Source organism: Manis javanica, chromosome 4 (genome assembly GCF_040802235.1).
Source record: "Manis javanica isolate MJ-LG chromosome 4, MJ_LKY, whole genome shotgun sequence".
Classification (NCBI taxonomy): Eukaryota; Metazoa; Chordata; class Mammalia; order Pholidota; family Manidae; genus Manis; species Manis javanica.
The window spans coordinates 71,035,822-71,055,178 of NC_133159.1; the positions used below are offsets into that span (position 1 = coordinate 71,035,822).

The 19,357-nt window shown below is 34.4% G+C and overlaps 1 protein-coding gene across 1 annotated transcript; it reads left to right on the top strand.

Moving 5' to 3' along the window:
• On the top strand, window positions 1-19,180 carry RPF1 (ribosome production factor 1 homolog). Its single transcript, XM_017644517.3, has 9 exons — window positions 1-262; window positions 1,657-1,713; window positions 3,602-3,682; window positions 11,999-12,094; window positions 12,566-12,719; window positions 17,591-17,673; window positions 18,037-18,218; window positions 18,375-18,501; window positions 19,063-19,180. Exons 1-9 carry the CDS (start codon window positions 35-37, stop codon window positions 19,102-19,104), a joined length of 1,050 nt encoding a protein of 349 aa, XP_017500006.1. The 5' UTR covers window positions 1-34; the 3' UTR covers window positions 19,105-19,180.
• Window positions 19,181-19,357: the final 177 nt, after the last annotated feature.

Genomic DNA, 19,357 nt, shown 5'->3' on the forward strand with positions numbered 1-19,357 from the left:
TCCGTTTCCGTACAGACGCCAAGGAGCAAACACCATGGTGAAGCCCACGGGTGAGAGCTGCGGAAGACGAAAAAAGGACCTGAAACGGAAAGCTGCTACCGAAGAACCTCAGAAGGCTGCACCCGCTGAGGATGGGGCGACGGAAAGCGGGGCCCAGCCCCCGAAAGCTGCTGCCTTTCCTCCAGGCTTCAGCATTTCGGAGATTAAAAACAAACAACGGCGACACTTAATGTTCACGCGGTGGAAACAGCAGCAGCGTAAGGTATGACTGCGCTGGGTTCATGCCTGGCGTCTTTTGCGCGTGCGCGTTAGAGCTGGGGGGGGGGGGGTTTACACATGCGTGGTCGCAGTGGGTCCCGGGCTGCGGTGATTAATCCGGAAGGGTGAGGCTGCGGCTCCTGTGGCTTCTACTCCTCGCCCTGCTTTCGGGGCTCTCTCTGGGTTCAGCTTTTCCCGAGGAGCAGGAATTTCTTTCTAGGGCCCTCGGCTGCGCATGAAAGCAAGAAGTGCTGCTCTTCTAGTAGTGAAAATGACCCCTTCCTGACCTAGAGGACAAAAATCCCTGCCCCCTTCGCCTCGTCACCTAATGTTGGTTAATTCCTAGACTCTAATGCAGACAATACGTAAATCCACAGTGATTCTTCTCTGATTACTGCAGCAACTCTTACCGAAATTACTAAAATTTCTAGTAATTGTGTTTATTCTTAACGGCGTTATTCTCATACTCTTACAGGGGGTACATAAATACGAGGAAATAAATAAAACCCAATGTCACAGTGCTCATTTGTGGCTAAATTGCAATCGTAGGCAAACATTTGCCTGTTCTTGTACATCAAAGAAGTTTACACACTCTTTTTACTTGTCTGCTTCGTCTTACTAGGCTTTTTGAGACCCTGGAATGTGTCTTACTCATCGTTACGTATGAAAGTGCTGTTGGAGTGCATAGACGGAGCATCTAACTCATTCTAGGGTGCGAGTATAAGGGAAAGGTGTCCTAGGAGGCTTCTTAGAACTCTAATTTCTAATCAGATACTTGATAGATTGAGGGTCAGTACGCTCTTGGAAAAAAGTGGATTTTCTACTGTGTCAAGCATTGCGTTTCGAAATCTCCAGAAGATACAGACTTAACAGTACAAACCATCCTAACTCACCTTGCAAGTTCTTAAAAATTTTTAAAGCATATCTTGATTACATGATGTATGGAAGACTAATGATGGTTTTATTGGAAACAACCTGAAAACTCTTATCTCCCATTCCCATTTATTTTTAGTACTTTCCAAGAGGTAATCAGCAGAGCAATGGTTTTCTTCAGGATGTAACTTGTTAGGACTGCAAAACAAAACATCTTGTTAACGTGCTTAAGTATGTGTTTTGCACTTGGACTTAACTTGAAGCTTTATAGTAAAATGTGAAGCTAGTGAAATTTTAAGTACTCAAATTTGCCGATTTAGATTTTTTTGAAGGAGGGAGATCTTTGCTAAAGAAATAATGATTGGCCAGCTCATTTGGTTCACTGTACTTAGGTATGAAAATCTATGTCAGGATGGTTACTTTAATACATTACAAAGGTTGCTCAGTTTAAATATTCATAGCATTAGTGATTTGTAGTTTGGTTGTGATATAACTGTATTGTTCTCTCTTTTTTAAACCCTTTAGGAAAAGTTAGCAGCTAAGAAAAAAATTAAAAAGGAGAGAGAGGCTCTTGGTGACCAGGTAAATAAAATTTTAAGCCATCTGCTTTTCTATCATATTAAAGAATGCTCCTTGATATTTACGTTGAATCACTTTCTTTTAAAATGTATTATAAAATATTTCAGATGTATAAAAAGACATAATAGTAAAATAACAAACCCCTTTCTATCCCTTACCCAGCGTAAGAAAGAATGCATTAGCAAATAATGCTCAAAGTCTCTTGTATACTTCTTGATTGCTTTCTCCTTCAAAGATAAGCACTCATGAAGTGGCTGTTTTATTGCTCCTGCACATCCTTCATTACCTTTGTGTTTGTGTCCCTAAATAATAAACACAGTGATGGTATTTCTCGTATTTTCAAAATTTCATATAAATGGTGTGTGTATTTCAACTTGCTTATTTTACTTAACCTTGTGTGCTTTGGGAAGCAGAGACACATCTAGAATTTGGAAATTAGGAAGCTCCCCATTTTTGGCTTGTAGCTGGAGTTTTTGTGACTCAAAGCAAAGGCTTTTTGTCATGCAAGGCTGAGGAAAGTCAGGACAGAGCCTTGTCTATTGTAGGTTGGGGTGTGTAGAATGAGAGCTGACACAGAGGAGTTGGGGGTAGGAGGAAAATGAAATACCTGAATGGATTATGGCAAAGAAAAGAGCAAATATAATACACCAAGAAAGGATTTGGCTATTTTTGTGGTATTTGTAAGAAATGAAATCTTCCTGTTGTAAATCTTTTAAAAAACTAAATCCATGTTATTGCACAGCTGAGCTATTTTCATTTAGTTTCATTTTGTTTATAGCTAGTTCTAGGTTATGTTTTATACTTGCAAAATTTTAAAAACATACAAATTTTCTCTTTTACCATCTCTAAAATGAAGTACCAAGTAATGATAAGTGTTTTTGAGGAAGGAAAAAGCATAGGCTGTTTAAAAACTGAACACTTGCTTTTTCATGCATTCTCTTTAAAATACTAGGTTAAATCATATGAAATTGCCAATGCTAGATTGTCTTGCCCTGTGGAACCCTATCAAGCAATGTTGGTCTATTTTTAACTCTCAGTCATTTAATTACAGCAGATTAATATGCTGATCACCATTTGAAAATATCACAATTCTTGTTTTTTGGACTGAAAAATGACTTTCTAGAACTGCTCCCTTTTAAAAATTACTTAAAACTTAACAATCTGTTTCAGAATAAAAAGTCCTAAAAAGTTCATCAGTTCATATTTCTCTTATCTCTGCTAGTGCACATATATTTGGAGTTAGTTTTAGTCAGTGTATGCTTATAATTCTGTATTTCTGTTCCTTAACATTTCATTTGCACAGTTTTCTGGTCTAAGCTGAGTATGCATGATTACTGATTTTAACAGAATCCCGTATGTTGAAGTGCCATAATCATTGTTACTGGACATTTGCTCCATTTGCTGTTCATTTCCATTAACAATAGTGATGCTACGTATTTCTTCATATAAATTGCTCCCATCTTGTCCCCCAATCTAGAATTACTAGTTCAATAGATAGAAATAGATTTGTAGCTTTTATTATGTATGTCTGAATACCTTTTTGGACATATTGGAACAAATCTACATATATATAAGTACCTTTGTAATTTTTTCCACTCTGATATTTTTCTTCTTAGTAGATAACTATTTTTATCCCACTTTATTCTGTCTGCTATTTGCCTGGTTTTAAGCCATTTCATTCAGTGTTAGCAGTTCTTCCAGTATGTGTGTGTCTCTGCCCAGAGTTAAAAGGCCTCTTACTCAGTTTTGTTATTAGGATTGATGTAGCAGTGGATTGAAATGAAGAACAGATTGAGTTATTGGATTTTTTGCAGATTTCTGTTGTCCTCCAACCATAATGCATTATTAATATAAAATCCTTCTAAAACTTAATCTTTTTTCTTTTATTTAGGCTCCACCAAAGCCTATACCCAAGACCATTGACAACCAGCGAGTGTATGATGAAACCATAGTAGACCCTAATGATGAGGAGGTAATATTAGAAGTTTTAAATATATTTGGATAACCACACTTGATAAATTAGCTAGTCATGTGTTGACATTTAATTTAAAGTACTGGCTGGCAAAGTTATAATGTCACCATATAATGCTATTATTTGCTGTAGATTATTTCATAATTGAATTTCTCAGTAATGCTATTGAAAAAAGCAGTAATTATTTATTTTCTAAAAATATATTTTGTACCTAGGTAAATTTTTTGTTATTTAATCTCTATATAGTGCTAATTTTCTTTATATCATTTGAAAAGCATTCCTCATGCTATAGATTTTTATTAGATTTTTGTAGTACTGTTAGACATTTAAATAAGGATGATATTTGATGGTGAATTTTGTTTCCTCATAAAACTTTTCACATTTTCCCTATTAAGTAGTTTGTGATAGTACAATGGGAGAATCAAGGTTTTAAAACTTTGAATGTATATGTTTTATTTTTGTACAGAAAACTTTGTTTTATTTTTGTTTGCTTTCAAACATAGCTGTTAGTATTCTTTCACATTTCTTCTGACTAAGTCATTCATTCAGTCAATGAATGCAAATATTTCCTGATTGCTGTGCATTGGAATCTGGTTTTGGAGACTTGGATCCACCAGTGCACAAAACACTCTCACACATATACATAGAAAATTTCTACCCACCGGAGTTTACTCTAGGAAGAGAGACAAACAGTGAACATAATAAAATAAATGAATAGTCATGTTAGCAGATAATAGGTTATTAAAGTTTAAAAATAAGGTAAAAGAGATTCAGGACTACCTGCAATAGAGAGTTTGCAATTTTATATATACACATATAGGTGTGTGTGTATGTGTATTTCATTTAACATAATTTCAGACTTAATAGAAAAGTAGGAACTCATGTATACCCTTTGCATAGATTTCTTTAATGTTTGATTATACCACATGCTTTGTTTTCATTTATAGTCTTTCTGAAATATTTAAGTAGCAGACATGAAGCCCCTTTACTCCTATAGTGTTTTACCTATAAACAAGTGTGTTTTTTAATAAGCACAGTGTGTAGTTTATCAAAATCAGAGAATTAACAACAGTATGTAGTATTATTATCTAATCTGTGGTTTATTCAGATGTCACCAGTTGTCCAAATGTCATTTTTTAGCAAAAGAAAATCCCAGCTCATGCATTTTCATCCCATTTTGATGGCTCTAACCTCCTTTAATTTGGAATAGTTCCTCAGACTTTCCTTGTTTTTAATGACATTGGCATTTTTAAAGAGTATAGACCATGTATTTTTGTAAACTGTCACACTTAATATGTGTTTAATGTTTGCCCATGATTGTATTCAGCTTCTGTACTTTTGACTGAGATACCACAAATGGGATATTGTGTTCTTTTCAGTGCCTCTTATCAGGAGTCACATAGTGATGATTTTTCCATTATTGGTTATGTTAACTTGCATCACTTAATTAAAGTGGTATCTTCCAGGTTTTTCCACTATAGCTACTATTTTCCCCTTGTAAATATTTGGGGAGGAGATACTTTGAGATTACGTAAATATATGTTACTCTTTAAACTTTCACTCAAGATTTTGCAATTACAAGTAAATGTTCCAGTTTGGTAAGAAATTGTGTTTCAGTGTAGTTTTAACTTGCTGTTTTTTTGTTATGAATGAAGTTGAAAATCTTTTCATGTTTTCTTTCTTTTTAATAAGTTGTTTGTTTATGTCTCTTGCCCATTTTTTTATTGATTAGGGTTGCAATGTTATATGTAATGGTCAGGGTAGGCTTCATTGAGATGACCTTTTAGCAGACATTTGAAGAATATAGAGAAAGTAGCTGTCTGAGCAAAAAGTACTGTAGAATGACTAGTGCAAAAGCTGTAAGGCAGGAGTATGCTTAGTATGATTTTGAGGAACAGTAAGGAAGCCATTGTATGGAAATTAAGTGAGCAAGAGGAGGGCTTACAGAAGAGGGGCCAGGCAAATACAGGGAAGGGGAAGGGCCAGATCAGTGACTTTGTAGGCTATTATGAGGACTTTGGATTTTATACTTGGTTTAATGAGGAGCCATTGGATGGTTTCGAACAGAGGAAGGATATGATTGGACTTAATTTTTAGAGTAATTGGCTGTATGAGACTAATAGGCAAAGTTAGAAGGCTACTGAAGTAATCCAGAAAAAAGGTGATGATAACTGACAACTGGGCCCATGGTGATTAAAATGAGTGTTCAGAATTGATCTAATTCTGAGGTATGTTTTTTTTCTGGGGTATATTTTGAAATTAGAGCCACTGGAATTTCTTGATAGATTGTGTATGAGGTAAAAGAGAAAGATGATTCAAAGATGGTGTTGAGGTTTTTAGCCTGAAAAGTTAGAAGGAAAGAGTTATCATTGACAATATACGAAAGAGGTCTTTGCTAGAGATAAATTGGGGCACATAGACATAATAGAAGTTACATATATGCAAAAGTTTCCAAAAATATTTACCTAGGGGAGAATTTGTTGGATCATGGGGTATGTAAATGTTCAACTTTACATAATAGTGCCAAAATGTTTTCTAAAGTAGTGGTTGTATTATTTTGCCACTCACATATTATAAGAGCAATATTTTATGGTCATCCACATTTTGACCAATTCTTGGTACGTTCAGGCTAGTGATAAAGGGTATCTCATTGTGGTTCAGGTTTGCATTTGCCTGATTCTTCATGTGGTTAAGCATCTTTTCATGTGTGTATTATGTTTTCAGTAGAGACATGCCAGCTTATGTCTTTTGCCCAGTTTTCTATCCATGTATTGTACTGATTTGTAGAACTTCTCTATAATTTAGATACTAATCTGTTGTATGTTACATTTTCCAGTATATGGATTCTCTTTTTACTTTCTCCAAATGATGTCTTTCAATGAACAGAAGTCCTTAATACAGTGTATTTTAAAATATTTAAATATTTAATACTTTTTCCCCTGCCTGCCCCCCAACCCTCCACCCACCCAATATAGCCCAGTTTTCCCAGCACAATTTTTTGGAGTAGTGCAGTCTTTCCCCAAAGTGAATTGTAATTTGCATGTCCTATATCAAGTATCCATATATGCTTAGCCTTTTTCTGTGCTATTAGCTTGGTCACTTTGTCACTGTGTCATTACTTTACTTTTCTGATTATTGCAGCCTTATGATAGGTTTTGATATCTGTTAGAGCAAGATGCCCCTCCCCATCCTCGGATCCCTCTCTTGAGGAGTGTTCTGTTCCAGGACCTTCGGTCTTCCATCTGAAATCATCGATTGTACTAAATCAGATCAGTTTTGGGATGTATCTGTATATTGCTTTCTTTAGTTCATTTTTAAATACTGAAAATGTATGTAAATGAATTTCATAATTTTCATACAAATTTTACACATACATCTTGGTAAAGCTATTTCTGAGTATCTTGTTTTTTTCTTCTTAGTGTAAATTGCATCTCTTCGAAAACTGTTTTATTTGCTGATTTATAAAAATGCAATTGATTTTTGTATCATAATCTTCCAACCAGTAGTTTACCTAGATACATTTCTAATAATTTGTTTGAATATTGCTTTCATTTCATATTTAGATAAAATCATTTCTGCAATCAGATTTTGTTTCTTATGTTCAACCCATTTCTTTTGTGCTGACTAGAATTTCCAGCATAATGTCAAATAAATAAAAAAAGCAGTAGAGGCCTCTGTATCATGTTTCTGATTTTAAAGAGAGTACTTCTAATGTGTTATCATTAATGGTTATTTATCATTAATGGAAGACTCTATGAGTTAAGAAAAATCCATTCTTTTTTGCTGTTTTTTGTTGTTTTGTTTTATCATGGATGAACGTGGACTGTTAGCAGATGCTTTTTCTGCAAATACTGAGATAATAATGCACTTTCTCTGCAGATACGGAATGAGTATGCAGTTTTTATCCTTTATTGTACTACTGTAGTAAATGAAATAGATTTTGTAATGTTAAACCTGTGAATTCTTAGAATAAGTCCCATTTAGTTATGATGTATTCCTTATTATACATTGTTTTTGTTAAAATATGTACATCTGTGTTCATGAGTGAAACTGTATAGTAATGTCCCCTTTTCATTCCTAATATTTGGGCTTTTCACCACAGATGTATCAATTTTATTACTCCTTTCATACTACTTTTTGCTGTGCTTCTCTCTACTGAATCTGTTTTCTTATGCATTTATATCTCCCCTTTATCGTTTATTTCCTTCTACTCTGAGTTTATTCTGTTTTTATTTATTTGATTGATTAGCTCATTTTTCACCTTCTTTTTTATTATGAGCAGTTAAGGCCACAAAATTCCCTCTAAGTACTTCTTTTGGTATATCCATCAAGTTTTAAGAGTGTTTCTTATTGTTCAAGTCTGAGTTTTTCTTTTAATGGAAGATTTGATTTCTTCTTGTAATTTTATCAGTTTTTTTGTTTGATGAATTTTTTAAATTTTGTCCCCACCTGTTCCTTACTATTTCTTTTCCTCTGCTTTCTAGGGTTTCATTTGCTCTTCTTTTCTAGCTTCTTAAGATGAAAGCTTAGATTATTGATTTTACACTTTTCTTTCTAGTATAAGCATATAAAGCTCTGTTTTTTTCTCTAACCATTGCTTTAGCCATATTCCATATACTTTGATATATTGTATTTTCATTTTCATTCTATTCAAGAGACTAATTTCTGTTATGATTCTTCTTTGGCTCATTGATTATCAAAAAGTGTGTTGTTTAATTTTGAGATATTTAAGGATTCCCCAGATTATTATGGTTGCAGAGCATACTTAGTTTGATTTTAGTCCTTTTCAATAAGGAGACTGTGTCTTAACATAAGACCTTTCTATTCTGGAGAATGTTCTCTGTGCCTTTGAAAAACATTTATTCTGCTGTTTTATGGTAGATTGTTATTGTGTTGTTCATGTCTTCTATATTCTTGCTGAATTTCTTACTATCAATTACAGAGAGAGGAATATTGAAATCTCCAACTATAATTCTTGAATTACGCATTTCTTCCATTCCTTTCAGTTTCGCTTTTGTGTCTTTTGGGGGTATTTTTTTAGGTAAATATATAATTAGTATATTTTCCTGATGTATTCACCCTTAATCGGTGTCCCCTTATTGCCTTTTAAAATGTCCCTTCTGGTCCCTAGCAATATTTCTTTTCTTAACGTCTGTTTTGTTTACTGTACATTCAGCCATCTAAACTCTTATGATTACTGTTTGCATGGTACTTCTTTTCTTTAATGCTTTTACTTTCAAGCAGTTTGCATCTTTGAATTCATACTGTCACAGAGAGCATATGGTTAGATACTTTTTTGTCCTAACAGTAATGTTAATTGATGTAGTTAGATTTACATTTGCTATTCTGCTTTAATTTTTAACATCTTTTATTTTTATTTTTCATCTGTTCTTCCTTGAATGCTTTTTTATATCAAATATTTTTTTGGCATGCTATTTTAATTCCTCTTAATCTCTTAAACTGTATTGGAGTTTTGGGGGGGTGTTTTTTAGTGGTTGCTCTAGGAATTACCATATGCATCTTTAATTTATCACAGTGTACTTCAAGTATATATTTACATAATTCTGGTCAAGTTTGCACCAGTATAGTTTCATTTCCTCTGCTCTTTTTTGTACTGTTATTGTCATATATACTGTATCTGTCTCTTATCAACCCAGTGTTATAATTACTGCTTTAAACAGTCCCGTTTTTTAAAAGAACATGTACACATGCAAAACACACAGTCTTATCTTTACCTTCATATTTACCATTTACAGTGCTCCTCTTTGCTTCCACTGGAGCTAAGTTACCAGAGGTAACAAGTATCTGATGTCATTTTCTTTCAACTTGTAGGATTTTCTTAAGTCTTGTTTTTATAGCAGGTCTAATAACTAATTATCTGTTTTTATCTGAAAATGTACTTATTTTGCCCTGATTTTTTAAAGAATTGTGCAGGATATAGAATATTTGGTTGACTTTTGTTTTAGTACTTGGAACGTATTCCATTGCATTTTGGTTTACATTATTTCTTATGAGAAACCAGCAGCTTTAATAATCATTGTTCCCCTGTATCTAATTTCATTCAAAATGTTCTCTATATTTGGCTTTTAGCAGTTGACTGGTGTCTTTAGGTATTGTTTTTTTTAAAATCTTAGTTGGAGTTTGTTGAGCTTGGAACGGTAAGTTAAGAGTTTTTCAACCATTCTTTTTTCAAATTTTTTTTTATGCCCTTTTCTTTCCTTCAAGGACTTAATTTTCACACAATGGTGAAATAACATTGTCCACAGGTTTCTCCAGTTTGCTGCTTTTTCTATTATTGTTTTCTCTGTGCCTTAGGTTAGATATTAATCTTTTCAAGTTCATTGATTCTCCTGCCATCTTAGATCTGCTATTGAGTCCATATTTTCCATTAATTCTTTGACTATATTTATTATGGCTGCTTTGAAATTTTCACTAAATTCAACATCTGGGCCCACTCAGAATTAGTTTCTACTGATTACTTTTTTCCTGTCTGTAGGTTATTTTTTGTTTCCTTTCATAGCTGATTTTTTGCCTAAAAATTGGACATTTTAGACAACATACTGTAGTAACTCTGGATTTTTTTATTTTTTTAAGGCTTACTGATTTTTGTTTAGTGCCTTACCTGGACTTAAACTGTAGAATCTCTCTCCCTGACAATAGCATTATATCTCTGCTCAGTTATTTTATCGTTGTTTTTAACCTGCCTCCCTAGAGATAGTCTATGTGTGGCTGAATTGTTTGTGTGGGCAAGTTGTGTTGAGACACCTTGAGCCCCTAAGACATACATATCCTCTGCCAACTAAGTGGTGTGTGGGTTGAGGAAAGCATTTAAAGTTGCTGCCAGTTCTCAGATCTCCTTTGCCATGTGTAGTTCAGCTATCAGCTAGGAATTTGTGGAGAGATTATCTCAGCCCCTCTATGGCTCTTTAACTTCCAGAGCTTTCCTTTAAATTTTGGCCTGGTCCACACCTACCTTGAACTGAGCCTGTAACCCTTTGACAGGCAAAACTTGAGTTTTCATACCTGCCCCTCACTGAGTCCAGTCCACCACATCTGGATTCAGGGTTGCTGGTTCTTACCTTCCAGATGTGATGTTGTTAAAGCACTGTTCAACCAAGTTAGTGGGGGAAACAGAATGGCTCTAGGTAAGATTCTGATGTTCTTGCCCACAGCTATATCCATATTTCAAGAATAGGTACATCTCAATTTGTGTCTTGGAATTGTCTGACAGATCTTTCCAGCTTCGTACTTGTATTTTACAGATGGAAATAACTCAACCTCTTCAAGTTGCCATTTTTAACATAAGTCCCTCCTGGGCCTCTTTTATTTAATTGAAGTATAATTGATATATGATCTTCTATTGGTTTCAAGTATACAATACAGTAGTTCAACAGTTACCCATGTTATTAAATCCTCACCCCAATTAGTGCAGTTACTATTTGTCAGTGTAGAAAGATGTTACTGAATCATTGGCTATATTCTCTGTAGTACCATCTATGTGACCAACTTATATTATGGTTGAGAATCTTTGTGTCTTTTTATCCCCCTCACCCTCTCCACCCACTCACCCCAACCCCTCCCCCATGATAGCCACCAGTCACTTCTCAGTGTCTATTGAGTCTACTGCTGTTTTGTTCATTTTGTTTTTTTTAGAGTCCATGTGAAATCATGCAGTATTCGTCTTTTCCACCTGGCTTATTTCACTAAGCATGATACCTTGTAGGTCTATCCATGTTGTCACATATAGCAGGATTTCTTTCTTTTTTATGGCTAAATAATATTCCACTGTGTATATGTACCACATCTTCTTTATCCATTCATCTATTGATGGGTACTTTTAGTTGCTTCCATAGCTTGGCTATTGTAAATAATGGAGCAATAAATATAGGGGTACATATATCTTTTTGAATCAGGGATTTTGTTTTCTTGGGTAAATTCCTAGAGGTGGAATTAATGGGTTGATGCTATTTCTATGTTTAGTTTTTAGAGGAATCTCCATACTGCTTTCCACAGTGGCTGCACCAATTTACATCCCCACCAACAATGTAGGAGGGTCCCCTTTTCTCCACATCCTTGCCAACACTTGTTATTTCATATCTTTTGGATAGTGGCCATTCTGACTGGAGTGAGGTTGTATCTCATTGTCATTTTGACTTGAATTTCCCTGATGATTAGCAGTGTAGAGCATTCCTGGGCCTTCTTTAAATCCCTTCAGCTAGGTAGTCAATGTCATAGAATCCTTCTGGAACTACTTTTAAAATTCTGGCCTAGTATGGTATTAGTTTGATGTAAAATCATTTCTTTTTCTGTTCTCAGGTTGCTTATGATGAAGCGACAGATGAATTTGCTTCTTACTTCAACAAACAGACTTCTCCCAAGATTCTTATCACAACATCAGATAGACCTCATGGGGTAATAAATGCAATTAGTAGTATAGTTCTTGAATTCTTAATTTTTTTACATTACTCAGACTGTTTAAAAGAATTCTGTTCAGAAGAGTTCAAGTAGTACTACTAGTATTTGGGGATGGATGATTGTTTAGTATGGGGATTGTCCTGGTCATTAGAGGATGTTCAACAGCACCCCTGGTCTCTATCCACTGTGTACCAGTAGCAGCCATCACCCACCACTACCACCAAATAGTGGTAGTAATTATAACTACCAAAAATGTTTCCAAACATTGCCAAATATCCCCTGATAGGGCACAGTAGCCCCAGTTGAGACCCACTGCTTTAGGATGATCAGTTTACATTTCATTCTTGCCCTAGCCTTGCTTTCTAATAATAGCATCTTATAATAATTTTTACTCCTTTTCTTAAAAATGTTGACCACAAAAACTTTGTTTTTCAGACTTTTGAGGATTTTTGTTATTTTGTTTTACAGAGAACAGTACGACTCTGTAAACAGCTCTCCACAGTTATACCAAACTCTCATGTTTACTACAGAAGAGGACTGGCTCTGAAAAAAATTACTCCACAGTGCATCTCAAGAGATTTCACAGACCTGATCGTTATTAATGAAGATCGTAAAATACCAAGTATCCTTTTCTAAAGAAGTTATCTTGGATCACCTTCACCCCCTTTTAAATTACATTTAAAAGAATAAGGAAGTGTTCCCTATAACTTTGAGAACAAAGTTTTCTAAACCAGAAAATCATGTATCTCTGTCCAAGATTCTATGAACTATTTTTTTCCTTAGTAAAAGATGCAGAAATAAACAAGATAGCTTTAGGGAGTTCATAATGTAGGAAATAGACACGTAAACTAACAAAAATGCAATGTGGATAGTACAATTAGAGAGAGGAATGCAGAATGCAGTGCAAACTCTTGACTGGTTAAATCTGCCCTGGGAATATCAGGGGGAAAGGACTTGACAGAAAAAGATGCTTAAGCTCAGTCTAGGTGAATATGGGTGAAAGAGGTGAATATGAGGAAGAGTGCCCAGTGCAGAGAGACAATTTGGAAGGATAGAGGCATGAAGGAGATGACCCAATTGGGAATCTGCAAATAATTTAATACGGCTAGATTTTTATATTGCCAGAGGTGGTATCACAGGAGTACATTTCTGAGGAAGGTATTTAAACCCCTATTAAGTACTTGCTAGTGTTTCAGATGCCAAGAATAATCTATCATTTTTCTATGAATCTCAGCTCTGAGGTGAATTATCACCTAAATGCGAGTTACTTCTTCCTGTTTTGAGATAAATCACCTACAGGGTGCCTAAATTTGTTTTTGTCATTTTTAATGTTTTATTTATTGAATGGTGGCTGTGAACTCAGCAACTTTAAGATGATCAGTTGAATGGATCAAAATTATTGAAACAGTTATTAAGGATTTATAAAATATAGGGGCAGGACTTTGCTGCTGCAGGATAACTTCTTTTTTCATCAATGAATGCTTTTAAAAATAATCATTTAAAAGCTATTTTTAAAAAATTCAAAATAACTTGTGTCTTTTTTTCAATATAAATTAAAGACATCATCTTTTTGTACAATGTGCTTTCCAGAGACCAAAATAGACTAAAACTAGCTTTGTAATGTGGTGTATTATTGGCCACATTATGATTTGGTATGGATTATTGGTTACTCTACCAAAGTAATTTAAACCTCTGGAATATTTATTCCAAAAGGGATCTTTTTAAGGTGGTTGCTGCCTTTTTAAAACTTACCACCTAGATAAAGTGACAAGATCTTTGTTCCTCTCTTTTAATCTTTGTCAAATTAAAAAAAACCATCATCATTTAAAGGCTACTAACTCCTTGGTAAGAAGCAAGCATTCATTGGTTCAGTCAACATTCTATCCTTGTATTATCTGAGGTATTTTATGTAGTTGCATTTATACCATCTATTATACATCTCTAAGTTTCACTTATGTCATCAGTTGCCTTTAGAAATCTTTTATTCTCTTTTCTTTGTAAAATTGTATTATCTTTTCACCCAAAATGTATTAATATTTTTTGTTTACCATGTTGAATATCTTGTAGGGTAAGTTAACTGTCAAGTAATTAAGGTACCATCAGTACCCAGATCTGATTTATATTAAGGAAATAACTTAGGCTCATTAAGTAATCCAAATACAAAATTGCTTATACCCATACACATAAACTTATATGTATATAAATATATATATACATTTTTCATATATATATAACATATATATACAAATATATATATATGTTATATATATTTTTTCCCATATACGTGTATATCCCAAGATTGTCATTTTTGGATATAGAATTACACAGCAATTTCTAGAAGTCCTAATGAATAGAATTTTTATAAGTATAATTCTGCCTGGTTGATTTTTATAATTTCAAAGATACTTCATTTTCTTTTCTGATTGATATCTGGTAATGCAGCTGATTACAAAGTATTGGTTAAAGATGCTAGGAAAGTGGACCTCTTAATTTGCTTGTCTTTGTTGATAATGATCTTTAGACTAATAAGATTGGTAGGGAGACTGGAAGTCCATCTTGGATAAAAAGATGTCAGATAAGGTCTAGAAATTCTGAATGATGTCAGATATCCTGGCTTCAAAGAATATTTGTGACAGACTTGGAAATGAGACTCTGCTACTCCTTGAAGAAGGTAGTGAAACAGATAAATGGAGAGGAGGAAAGAGGACTGCTAGTTAATTTTTGCCATGATCCAGAAAACAAATGTAGTAATTAATGGAAGAATGATTTGTAAACACATAAAAGAAATAGTTGTAATTCTTGGAGACTTAACACAGGCTCACAAATAACAAATCATGACTCCTAATGATGACACTTGGAGGAAAGTAAAAGAATTGAGGATGTTCAGCTTGAGGGAGATTAGAATCTGGGAACATGTCAGCTGTGTAAAGATATTGGAAGGACTACTATGTGACAGTGTGCTGAATGTTAGAAATTTACAGGGATATAAATTTTTTACTTACTCTAGAAATAGCTTTGTCAGCTATCTAAATGTCTTAGTGGCTTTGGGTCAGGCAAATGTGATGTCAAATACAGAGTTCATTAGTTGTTACTTGTGTGACTTCAAATTTCTTAGCCACTCGGTTTCCTCATATTTTAAATGTAAGAAATAATAGCCATCTTAAGGGTTCCCACAGGGATCACCTTAAATGTATTAGGTTTTTAAGGTATATAATGCCTGTCCTGTAGTAGGCATTTTTAGTAAATGTAGTGTAATGGGAAGCATTGAGGCTTTTTCTGGAGACTTAACATGCTCTGTTCATTATTTCTAAATGGAAATTTGAGGTAGAGTCTTTGTTTCTATACTCTTGGCAGCTAGTAAGATATTTTGCATTTCTGGCCTCTGGGTACTAAAAGCCAGTTTAACCTCAGTTGTCATAACAAAACACCTCTATACATTTCCAAGGGCAGGCTGCTGCCAGTCAAGGGCCTGCTTCTGTGCAGGTGTAATTCCACCCCTGTTGAGATCTTCTGAAACTTGGGCTAATCTGTCTGACCTTTCTCATTCTTTTTCCTCATTATGAAAATAGCGACAGTTACTCCTATTTTGCATGGTTTGTGTTAGGGATTAGTAATGACATAAATAAAGCTTTTTGTACAATGCAGGTACTTAGAAATTGTTTGGATTTGGTAGTTGTAATACAAACCAAAATTCAGGGGAAATGTTCTAGAAAGGATTCAAGCCTTGATTTAGGTTGGAAGAAATGACATTTACCTCTCTTAGCCCCCTTAAGAGTTAATGATTTTCTTTTCAATGTGTAAATGATACAGATATACTTTGAGCTGTATCTCATGAAGTTGAGCCTGTGGTGAATCTTTGGAAAGGAAAGAATTCAAACATTTACTGATAATCTGCTGTCTCTTAGACACTAGCATTTGTCAGAAACATCTTCCAAGAGTTAACAGATAGTTGGGAAGAAAGGCCTTTTACATGACTGTAACTCAAGTAAGTGACAAGTGTCATAGTAAGAGCTGAAAAGATTTAGAGCTTAATTTTGACTGTGTAAAAAGAGGTGGCATTTGAAGTAGGCCTTTATGGATGAGTAAAATATTGCAGGTATTTGAAATAGCATGAGTGAAAAATACACGGTAGGATTAGTGTATGGTGTTTAAGAGATTGTGTCAATGCTTACCAGTTAGGGAACAGCTTGAGGGGAGGCATTAGGGGAGACAGGTTAGAAAGGTAATTTGGAGCCATATTATGAGTGCTATATTGATGTCTTGTGTAGATGTATCTGTGGTAAGAGTAGTTTGAAATTAGCTACACCTGTCAAAACTCCTAATGTATGCATAGTTTTTCACTCAGCATACAGATAAAATGACCAAGCTTAGTCCTATAGTTTATTTATAGAACCAAGGCCTAAACTTGATTTATAATCCATATGAGGTACACTTGAAATGGTGAGAGAGGTCAGACCAATCAGGATAGTTTTAATAATGTATGTGTACCTCACCTAAGGAGGCTGTAGAAGTGAGAAACTTAGGAAGGTAAAAGCAATGAGTAGGATTTGGTAGTAGAGGAAGTTGAAGATAACCATAGTTCCTAAACTGGATAAATGGGAGAATATTGATGTTGTCGTAAAAAGATGGCAACATCTGTTTTGTAAATCTCGTGTGCAGGTAGACTTGGAACAGTCTGATTCTGATCTCTGTTTAAGGCTCAGTATTTCAGAAAATCAAGTTGTGTTGCAAAGACTTGAGTAATGTTGTATAGGTAGCAATTATAGTTGACTGAATTCCAGAAAGCCCTTGGGCTCATAACCCTGCTGACTCTATGTAGGTGTCTTATAATTCACCTGTAATTTGTGTCTGGCACATTCCTCTGGTTGTGGTAGACATAAATGGTTGTTAATTGGTTGGCTTTAATTTGTGGCACAGTAATCCCAAGAATAAGAGACTATTTCTTGAGAGACACTAAAAACCTTGATTTCAAGAAGAGAGTTTAGGAGGGTATGGTCTTGTGGGATGAAATTCAAAGCTGACAGCATATCTGGACCTTAAAAACATAAAACAAATGTATATACAAAAGCATAAAAGTGTACATTTCTATTGTTACCAGGCCTCTGAACATGAAGGTAAACTTATATTCTATTTGCAATATTACAATTATTCTAGAATCTCATCGTCTTTTCTCCTATTAGAGAAGTAGACATTAGCTATTTTTCCCTACTTTACTTGAATGCCCAATATACACTATTGAGGACGATGATATATATATACCATATTGTGAAAAGAAAAGGTAGGACTACTATAAATTAATCTGTTTTTCTGAAAAATTAGGTTGATGTGTGTGTTGAGTTTGGGTATTGTAAGAAAATGTTAACCCTGAATACATATGTACCTATCTACTCCCCTAGTTACAGATTTTAGGAGCCCTTAGTCATACAGAAGACAGTTATTTAAATAATTAAAGGTTTAGATTAGAGTTCAGTTTGTTCTTAACTTTATGAACAGATGGATTGGTTCTGAGTCACTTGCCACATGGCCCAACTGCTCATTTTAAAATGAGCAGTGTTCGTTTACGTAAAGAAATTAAGGTAAGTTTTATACATTCCTTGATTGGCATTGGTCTCCTAGCAGTATTTTGATAATGGCATTTGCTGTCCTGATTATTAAAGCAATAATAGCTTTTTTCTTGTGAGCTTGTAACTGAATTTTGGCAGACAGGCTGTTGCCTTCATTACAATGAAACATTACTTTTCTAATAGGACTTTTTGATGTATTTACTGCATATTAATTTTAGATACATCCTATTTCATGGCTTTGGTAAGTCAACTGTGGTAGTTTTTCATTAAGGAAGATGGCTAAGTTTTCACTAGTCATGTAAATTTTGAAGCTTGAATTCCATTGAGATAACATAGTTTTGTCTTAACTCATGATTGTGATTTTCATTTTTACAGAGAAGAGGCAAGGACCCCACAGAACACGTACCTGAAATAATTTTGAATAATTTTACAACCCGGCTGGGTCATTCTGTTGGGCGTATGTTCGCATCTCTCTTTCCTCATAATCCTCAGTTTATTGGAAGGCAGGTTGCCACATTCCACAATCAACGGGATTATATCTTCTTCAGATTTCACAGGTGAGAGAGGTACTTGATGTCCTTGGACTTTTTCAGTCATGAAGTCCATTTTCAACATAAACCTGTGTTCTAATGTATTGTAGATGAGAAGTTATTTTTTGAACCCTGTCATGTTAACAGTTCGTTTCACTCAGACTAATTTCCTTATCTTTGAAGATACATATTCAAGAGTGAAAAGAAAGTGGGAATTCAGGAACTTGGACCCCGTTTTACTTTAAAATTAAGATCTCTTCAGAAAGGAACCTTTGATTCTAAATATGGAGAATATGAATGGGTCCATAAGGTATGTGCCTTACTCTCTGAGAAGCCATTTAGATAATTTAAAAGTAATGAGAAGGAAACCATGTGCTTTAAGCCTTGGTGTGTATACCTTAAGTTATGCTTCTGAATCTCTGTGAGCTAAAAAGAAACATTCTTTAATACAATGTTTGGGTCTTGTGATTAACCCTGGTTCATATGAAGTATCCTAAGATCAGTGGTCCTCAAGTCTACTGAATCAGCAATTTAGGGAGTGGGGAACAACAATCTGTTAATAAGCCTGTGTTACAATAATGATTCTGTACACATGAGACCTATTGCTTCAGAGGCATTGTAGAAGTTTGGAGATTGTCATTTAAAATCATTAAGTGAAAATAGTATTTTAAAACATGTCTTTTCTCTCTAATAAGCAATATTTCACTTAAATATGGATTTTACTTTAAAATTGTATATATATTACACACACATTACACATAACTTCTAACACTTTTTTATTAGACCTAAGCACTATTCAGGCTTAGAGACAAACCCGAAGTTTTTTTAGCACTGTTGTTTATATGTATTTTTTTTTTCTTCTAATTTTCAGCCCCGGGAAATGGATACAAGTAGAAGAAAATTCCATTTATAAAGTACTGAAGTAATAGTATTGGATTGTGAACATGTCCATCTTGAATAAATGATTGAAGACTCTCTTCAAAATGGCATTTGCTGATTTCATAACCCTTTTTTCATGTCTGGACAGTACCAAGTGCCATGAATTGCTGTTTAGGTAGCAAATGCAAATAAAAGTCATGTTGGTGGGAGTTTAGAAATCGCAATTTAGGTTTCTTAAAACTTAATTATTTTTAGGTAATTTGAATAATTTAAGTTGGAATCAAGAT